The following is a 9,418-nucleotide window of genomic DNA, read 5'->3' as shown; positions in this document are numbered from 1 at the left end:
GTATCAAAATGTATGTGATAGATTTCTTTCACTCAGAATGCATATTAGTTTTTATCTAAATAAACAAGTTATTAAACATGGGTATTTTTTCACTATATGAAGATGACCATGTATGGGCTGAAACACAACCCTGCTACCGAGGGTCAAGGATTTGACTGTTTCCCCAGTACCCGTGGCAATGAAACAAATGATTTATTACCCGACTCTCTATTTAAGAAACTTCCTGAATTGTGCTAGGTAGGATAAATTCTTCATTACTGCAGCTTTCGTCGATCATAACACCTTTCTCTGAACAATATTTATCCAAAATATTCACAGCTCCCTTAATGACGATTTTGGTACTAAGAGAGTCCCTATTTTCCATAAGCAATTCCAAATCTTGCTCATAAACATCCTCAAATCTGCCGTTTTTCGCCATTTTCACCAGACGACAACAAACAAATCTGTATCAAAAAGACGCTTGAGTGGGGCCGCCGACGGGGAAATTGTCTGCGCGCGATTGTCGCGCATGCAACAGTAAGTGTGTGTTATCATTAAAGAGCTTCGTATGGAGGCCTTCGGCGCCACAGAGCTACGCTCTTATCACGCAGCAAACATGTGTTAGTGTCTTCGTAAGATTAACGAGGAGATGACAAATAATGTACAGAAAAAAATATTTCAGGACTAGGAACGTATAGAGTAGAAAAGTGACGGGGCTATCTACTTTAAAAGTGTCAAATTAGGCGGAGTTCTGTAAAATCTCTAATTTATCATTTATTCAAAATTGATATTAAAAGATTCATTTACGGATTTATTTCAAAATGTGATCACTTGAATAAATCGAAAATGAGATGTATATACATTAAGGATTTTTAATTCACGTTCAAATTCTTATTGATCTAGTGTTACACATTTTTATTGAATTTAAAAAATTATGATGCTTGTGAACTAAATACATATTGTTTACAGAACATTTTTTAAGAAATGATCAACTTGAAATAATATGTAACAAGGTAGGAAATTATAAATTAGTTTGTTGCTCATTAGCAATATCAGCTGAAACCCATATGANCCCCCCCCCCCCCCCCCCCTGCAAGTTGATAAATAATACAAAACTGCAAAAAGAAGAACACTGCCCTCACTCCTTCCCCTAGTTTTTTTTCACTGTTTAAGAAAGAGAAACGTATATTCTTTCAATCCAGTTTATATTATAAAAAATGTCATCAGACGATTTTTATATAGGGTAGCGGTAACTTTAACTGCCTTTTTGAGATCAAAATATGATCTGAAGATTTTTTTCCTCAATAATTAAGAAGAAAATACCAATATGGCGAACGTTGATAGATGTTCGATAACACACTAATAAGATATTGTATGACTTTCTCAGCTTATAATCAAAATGATTTTCACCACAAATAACGTATTACGTAAAATTCATATGTTTGACCGACCTAAGCCAAAACCGAGCGCACGGACATTCTCTTTGTATTTCGATTACAAAAACAGGATAACAGAGAGATGTTAGCATCTAAACTACCAAAGACTATAATCAAGCAGAGTTTTCACTGATACAAGACCGCATCCTTTTAAAATTTCTCTTTATTTTTATTTTGCCCTTGTGTCAGGTATCAAATTGATTTCATTTTCTAGTTACTTTACATGTATATCTTGATAAACTTAAGTACATATTTGTGTATGTATGTTTTCATTATTTTCATATCTGAGCATGGTATTATTCATATCCCTGAAAAATGAAAACAAGTTGTTTGCCTGTTTGTAATATGGTTGTTTTTACGTATTTACCACATCTGCATTACAATTTTGCTATGTTTCCGTTGTAATTTAACATCCAGCATTATACCAAACAAAACTAAATGTTTTTTGATAGAGCTGTGCACTGAAATCTTACGGTTTGATTTTATGAGCCACTGTATTCCCAATTTCCCGAAATCACAAAGGCTGATACACGAATTGTATAGACATGTATACACGATTATATATATCACCCTATCTAGCCAGAATAAGCCATTTTCATGACATATTTAAGTTTTTTTTGTTGGAAACAATATACAAATCTAAACAAACAAGGAAGCTTATCACGAACTTAATACTACGTCACTGTTACCTGGATGACATATCTATGCGTGTGGACTCGTGTATCTCTTACCCTGGTCTCGTGTATCTCTTACCCTGGACTCGTGTATCTCTTACCCTGGTCTCGTGTATCTCTTACCCTGGACTCGTGTATCTCTTACCCTGGACTCGTATATCTCTTACCCTGGTCTCGTGTATCTCTTACCCTTGACTCGTGTATCTCTTACCCTGGTCTCGTGTATCTCTTACCTGGACTCGTGTATCTCTTACCCTGCACTCATGTATCCACACTTTTACCGGTGTCAGATATTCTTTTCTCCCATCCTTCACAGGTGTGTCTCCCGTTGTAGCCGTGAAGGATTAGCTTAATTGTCACCCTTCACAGGTGTGTATCCCGTTCTAGCCGGGAAGGATCAACTTTTATCCCACCCTTCACAGGCGTGTCTACCGTTTTGGCCGGGAAAGATTAATAGAATCCATCCCTGATTTGAGTAAGGATAAGGTTATTCAAACCCAAGAGATAAAATATTAAGCAGGAGACCCGAGGCTTAGCCGAGGGTCTTTTTCTCAAAATGTTATCCCGAGAGTTTGAATAACCTTATCCTTACCTCACATCAGGGATGGATTCTATTTATTGCTTATTACCTAAAACCCGTAAAAACAGCTACTCTTCTAGTAAAGTTGTAAACTGTCCGCACATTTCTCATTTGGATATGAAGCCCGGATGGCAATTGTTAGTGACGTCAATGACTCTAACTAACCCCAAAACGTCATAAAATGACGCCACGACGTGTAAGCGATCTAGACCCGTGGGTCGGATAGAATTTTCTAGCACCACCGGAAAGGCGGATATCTCGGTCTAGTATGCAAGAAAAGCTTTCCTCTTACCCTGGACAGGTGTATCCGCACTTTTACCGGTGTGAGATTTCCTTGTCTCACCCTAGGGTTGAGACGGGGGATTCCCCTTTTCAAAACAATGGCATGACGTCACTTCAACAATACAATGACGTCACGTCAACAATCCATCAACGTCACGTCAACCCTGAATTTAGCATGTAACGTTATCATTACATTGTGTATATGATACAAAATGGTAGAACAGGGTAAGAGAAAAATAATCATTCACCCCTTGTGGGTGAGATAGGGGAATCTCAACCCTCGGGGAAAGATTCTTAAGTTGCCAAACATCGGCAAAGCCTCGTGTTTGGCAACTTAAGAATCTTCCCCCTCGGGTTGAGATTCTCCTATCTCACCCCCAACGGGGTGAAGGATTCTATTAGTCACCCCCTATGGGGGGATAGCCTTGTGCCGATTAGCACGTGTTCAATTGTGACGTCATAAAATGCGTCATCGGTAATTGTGACGTCATCAAAAGTGAATGACGATATGCATACCCCACATGTGTTTTTGTTTACAAACATGACAGACCACTGTCGGTGGAGCTATGACTAAAATAATAAGATGGGAGAAAAATAATCATCCCTACCTTGAGGGTGTAACAGAGAAATGCCCAACCCTCGGGGTGATTATTTTGGTTGTCTAACCCTCGACAGAGCCTCGGGTTAGACAACCAAAAAAACATCATCCCTCGGGTTTGAGATTTCTCTGTCACACCCTCAAGATAGGGAGATTCTATAAGTCAACCCCCAGAGGGAGATAGCCTCGTGCCGATTAGCACGTGTTCAATTGTGACGTCATAATGTGTCACCAGTAATTGTGACGTCACCAAAAGTGAGTGACGATAGTCATACCCCACATGTGTTTTTGTTTAGAAACATGACAGACTACTGTCGGTGGAGCTGGGCCTGAAATAATACGATGGGGAAAAATAATCTTCCCCTATCTTTAGGGTGTAACGGAGAAATTGTTTTTGTTTGTCTAACCCTCGACAGAGCCTCGGATTATAGACCACCAAAAAACATCAGCCCTCGGATAAGATATTTCTCTGTCATACCCTCAAGGAAGGGGGAGATTCTGTTTAATCTTACACCCCATTTTATGTAATGTGACGTCACAATGGCTTAACAATAACGTTACGTCGAGAATCTAGAAAAACTCCGATGCCACTATGCGGAAAAGGCGACGCATTAAAACCGTTTAAGCTATATTTACCGATAACTTTCGAAAGATGAGTTAAATCTTTCTGCGAAAACTCTTTTTGCAATAATATGGGGTATACTGAATCTCGCTGACAAATTCTTTTTCGTCAAAAAATCTGAGGGGAAACTTGACATTTCAAACTGGTAGCCAGTCCAAACGCAGTTTCATGGTTTCTGAGTTTTTTTCTGGTAGGTGGAACGAGTAAGACTCAGGTTTTACCAAAAACTCCTCCGGGTGGAATTTCCCAATCCTACACCCCTAGGCATGAAACAGTCTTAAAATATTCAACCTATGTTTCTGGAGATATGTGGGGGATGAAATCATAAGCAGTCCTTGTTGACAACTTTTTGTTAAGCTTGCTCGGATTTTTTTCCATCAAAATAACAGATGGATGGGACAATGTATTTCTTTCCTTGTCGACATGTTTCGTTCAAAGATTAATTTTATCAAAGAACTTACCAGGACCCGTAATAAAATAAATCTTTCCAATTTCTTCAAAACCGTCTTCTGATATATCAACAAGTTTGTCTATACATAACAATGACTATATTGGTCCCTCGACTGTAAATGCCCTCTTGAACCCAAAGTAATTTCTATTTCAGATGTTTACAGGACGTAGATCTTTACTAAGATGTATTTAATAAGTGATGATTTAGATTTGCTTATTTTAAATTCTTTGAAATGCTTCCCCGACGTTGTTAAAATGCCACAGCAGACTTAAATAACGGCAGCAATAATAAATTGTTGTCCTTGTTACTGTAACATTTGAGAAATAATATATAAGCATCTACCTGCATTATCTCCTAATGGCCAAATGGCGGAGAACATTAATGTACCTTGCGGCAGTGTGATAATGACGATAGGTAGTCATACCATTAATAACGAAGAGTTATCTTGTCAATAACTTATTGTCGACGCATTACATCTTAAAATCGTCTCCAAACTGGTCTTGTCACGGTGTGTAACATGTTACTCTCTTAAAATGCACATCCTGGTAGCTTGATACAACATTACGCTGCAGTTGACATTACCTCTTTCCGGGATAACATTTAAATTTTTAAACCTATTCTAATAATGGGAATGCTCTCATGAAATACCTTTGCCATATATTTGTTAATACATATATATGTTGCATCAATTTACATTTAACAATTGTGTACCTTTGCTGTCATAATACCCCGACCCAACGAATCAAACTTTTTGTTGTATTAATAAATTGAGATTAAAATTGCTGAAACGAAACACTGCATAATTTGTCGTAAGTGGAACGCGTAAACATCAGTTGATTTATCCCTTATGGCAAAAACATGCGACAGAATTTTGTTTTCTCCCACTACAAACTCATTTACCAAGTAAATATTGAAGTTTCATGGTTTAGTTATGGTTGAAATGTGAAGCACAGGGTGTAGTATCATAAAAATATAAGTTTAATAAATTGGAAAAAGATATTCACAAATTTATTATTGTAATAGAAATTTTGCATGAAACGAACTTTGTATTCTTTTAATGTTCTAATGAAGGTACAACCCAACAGACAGTGTACTATATTGAGTAGCGTGACAGTGTTCGCGGCGAATATTGGATGTGTGTTACTTATCTACGACAGTTGAAGTAGTACCAACCACAGCGATCGTAGCCACTATCATGAAGAAAACCATGGCATTGGTTTCGATTCTTCTAGTGCTTTTTTGTGCTGCTGAAGTACACGGAGGACAATCGACGAATGCACCGCCATTAACTTCCCACGAGTTGCTAGATTTCTTACAACAGGCACTGAAACTGTTTCCTGACGCTATTACTTTGGAAGATTTGCTAAATACGATGTCCCTAGCCCCAACAATGGACGAGAAGAGTCTGACGACGATTTTTCAAGGGGCAAATATAGATATGTCGGATCCTTCACAAATTAGCAATGTACTGATTGTTTTGAAAGGTTTATACAGCTTAACCTCTTGGGGATATTCAAAACTTCCCAACGGAAATATAAACGACCTGTACAATATGCTGTCAAAGATGGACGAACAAAGTCTGAAGTTACTACTCCGTGATTTAAACATAGATCAACTGAATTCCTCACAATATGGCGATGCACTGACATTTTTACAAGCATTACAAGATTCAGTAGGTGATGGTGGGGAAAATGTCAAACCTCCAACCGGAGATATAGCCGACTTGCTAAAGATGTTATCAACGTTGGACGAGCAGAGTCTTAAGTTGTTACTTCAAGGTTTTAACATAGATGGTGGCGCGCTGTCTTTTTTAACAGGTGCATTATCGGGGGGTAGCTTGAACTCCATGGACTTCAGTACGTTAAGCCCCGGGTGCAGTGCAGCTTTGGATGTTCTTGTTGTAGAAGTGAAGGAACAGAAAACTTGGGCTTTAAAAAGTAAGTTTCTGATAGATATAGGGTAGAGTAAGACTTACATATGTAGGTGTTTATTCGTGTGTGTGTTCATTGTATAAGATTGAAATGATGAGAATATGAAGGTAATGTCTAGCAAAACCAACAGTAAATGCAGTTATTTAAAATAAACGCCCACAATATAGTGAATTTGTCATAAAACTTTAACAACTTTCACTTACATCTGTACATCAACAACCACGGAGGCGTTTCGTTGTCATGGTAACAAAGGTAACAACATTCAAGACGGTATATTTCTTTAATGTTCGAAATAGCCAAATGTGCAACACAATTTATTAATATATTAAAAATTGAAGAGTTCCAAACTTTTCAGTGTAGCATTGCGCATCCGATAAATGAATGTTTCCTTACCACGCGTTACAAACAACCTTATGATAATGTGATATAAGTAAGCTCTTCTCAAAAATAATGGTATCTGTTGACCCGTGCTGACGACATTTAGTGATCTTAATGTATTTGCTTTACCTAAAGATACAAATCAACGTTTCTTTTCTTTTGGTGTAAAGGTTCCATTATCAGCACGTCCAATTTTTTAATATTTTATAATGGATAAAAGGGTGCACTGGATGACTTTCTCTCTGCCTCATGTGAGGTGATGTGACCATATAATGTGAAGTACGGTACCAGGTGATACCGTACTCTGTTGTGTTGTATTAAGATACCAAAACATATGATAGTTTAGGTACAGATACATTTATTTTTGACATAGATCATTTTTTATGTATTTCAAAAGGCGGAAGGGAAGCATTAACCCAAATGCGAGCGATATTTGTTTGCATATCACGCACTTATAACTTTATAGATAGAGTCACAGCAGCTATCATGACTCGTTTTATGCATGTTTCTTTTAAGCCCTGCTTTAATTTTGTTTCCAATATTCGATGAACATAAAAATACGACACCAACGCTGACAAATAATCATAACTAAAATCGGTGATAATGGAACAAGATCATAAAGATCAATATAGTATTGTCTTTAAATTCCTAAATATACATATAATATTTTCGCGGTCCTAAGAATCTTTATAAAATATAGCAGTATCCTTTATTAATTCCATAATATTCAAAGCCACTTACAAAATATGACGTCAGTGGTGTATTCACGTGATAATAAGTAGTTATTAAACATGTCGAAATAACACCTACCTCTACTGTACTGGTAGTTGCATAGACGGTGTGTTTGGCGCTAGTTAAATTATAATTCGACATTTGCTCACTAGTATTCAACGACTTTCACTAAAAAATGGAATTAATTTAATCAAAATGTTTTACTTTTCGACCCTTTGGACTACCTTTCCTAAAACCAAACTGATGCAACGCCTACGACGATATATGCTTGTTAACTAATTAAGACCATGTTTTAGGAAAATACAACAAAAGCCAAAATGAAGTATGCTAAGGCGATATGATGAGAATGATTGAGTGGCAAGATTTTCCAGCAGACTGTAGACATTCCCATTAGAATAACTGACCGAAGACGGGCACAGTCAAATTTTATGATATCGACGAGGCACTGTATTTGAATAACAAGAAAACCCTTGACCACATATCGATCGTTCATACCCTCCAGATTTCGAAGCAACGACACCACAGTTTTTCCACTTTAGCCGCTTTTTCGATATTTACATTCTACTTAAGGGACGGCTCATTACTAAACTGTACGGTAAGCGGGAGGATTTCGACTTCCAGTTGAGAACGTTCCCTTTCTTTATAGCATCAGCCCTGTTTCGCTTAGCATCGGTATCTACATGTCGCATTTGATTTGGTACTCAAGAGAATGCTAGGAAAATAATGACATGTCTGATATATGTCAATTGCTGGCAGACAGGTTTGCATCACAGGGTATCCAAAAACCCAGGTTGATGTGACTATGAATCGGAACACATGGTTGTATTGTCCTTCTACTGTTTCAAGCGTCTCCTTTTGTTTATATTGTGCCCTAGTTTAATCTATTTTGAGTTCGAATTTTGATTTAGTTGACTCATTTTAACGGTTTTATGTAAAACAAATAAATCGAGTTTGACTAATTATTGACAAGTAGTCTAGGAGGTTGGTTATGTTATAAAACCATCCCTACTACATACGGCAATCACGTTTTATGGATATGATAACTAACGCACGTTGTATAGCGATTCAGTGACGTCACGCCAATACTGGAACTGGTGTATTGTATAAATCAAATTGGCGTCATATTCATAAGAAGCGACTTATGTGGGGACCCATGCAGGGGATCTGCGGTTGTGCCTTTTACCATGTACTTTGGAAGACGAAGGCGACCAATATACGTAATGTACATGTTTATTTTCCTGAGATGTGCTTTTATACAGTGTTCCGGTTTCAGGTGCTAGTTTTCGTTTTTATAGTATATTGTACAAATGTTAATAACTAGTTTGGTTAAATTCAACATTTTCTTTCAATATAAGTACGAAATCACAAAATGCTCAATACATAAAATGCTTGGATGATTATCGCGTTCAAACCTGTGCATTAAGTGTATTGTTTTCCTTGTGTGTTATAACAACAACAACAACAACAAAAAAGCTATTGATATGAAATAATGTGATCGTAACATTATTATTTAAATTACTTTCTTTTTCTTTAAGTGATTGACGCCTGGGGAAAGCCCCCTTCTGGCATTTTAACCGGAAACACGCATATGAGGGGATCATTTGATCAGTGTTTAGCTGTACAACCTGAGATAGAGAAAGGAACTCCATTTGCAACAACCTTTTGTGTCGCCGTAAGTATTCGTTACCACTGCTGTCTTTACCAGATGTACTGAATGCTCGTATATTCTGTGACGGACGTAAAGTTTCCATTTGT

At 37.3% G+C, this 9,418-nt stretch overlaps 1 protein-coding gene across 2 annotated transcripts in view; it reads left to right on the top strand.

Moving 5' to 3' along the window:
- The first annotated feature begins 5,828 nt into the window (after positions 1 to 5,828).
- Positions 5,829 to 9,418, top strand: part of LOC110446167 (nose resistant to fluoxetine protein 6-like) — a 28,040-nt gene continuing 24,450 nt past the window's right edge. For both annotated transcript variants that reach the window (XM_021491178.1, XM_021491177.1), the window contains exons 1-2: positions 5,829 to 6,559; positions 9,199 to 9,335. In XM_021491178.1, the coding sequence (XP_021346853.1) occupies positions 5,830 to 6,559; positions 9,199 to 9,335 (867 nt within the window). In that variant the 5' untranslated portion in view covers position 5,829. The remainder of the gene's footprint in view (positions 6,560 to 9,198; positions 9,336 to 9,418) is intronic.

Source organism: Mizuhopecten yessoensis, unplaced genomic scaffold (assembly GCF_002113885.1).
Source record: "Mizuhopecten yessoensis strain PY_sf001 unplaced genomic scaffold, ASM211388v2 scaffold2599, whole genome shotgun sequence".
In the NCBI taxonomy this organism is placed as follows: domain Eukaryota; kingdom Metazoa; phylum Mollusca; class Bivalvia; order Pectinida; family Pectinidae; genus Mizuhopecten; species Mizuhopecten yessoensis.
The sequence above is the reverse complement of the archived record's forward strand: the minus strand, read 5'-3'. Positions and strand labels throughout refer to the sequence as shown.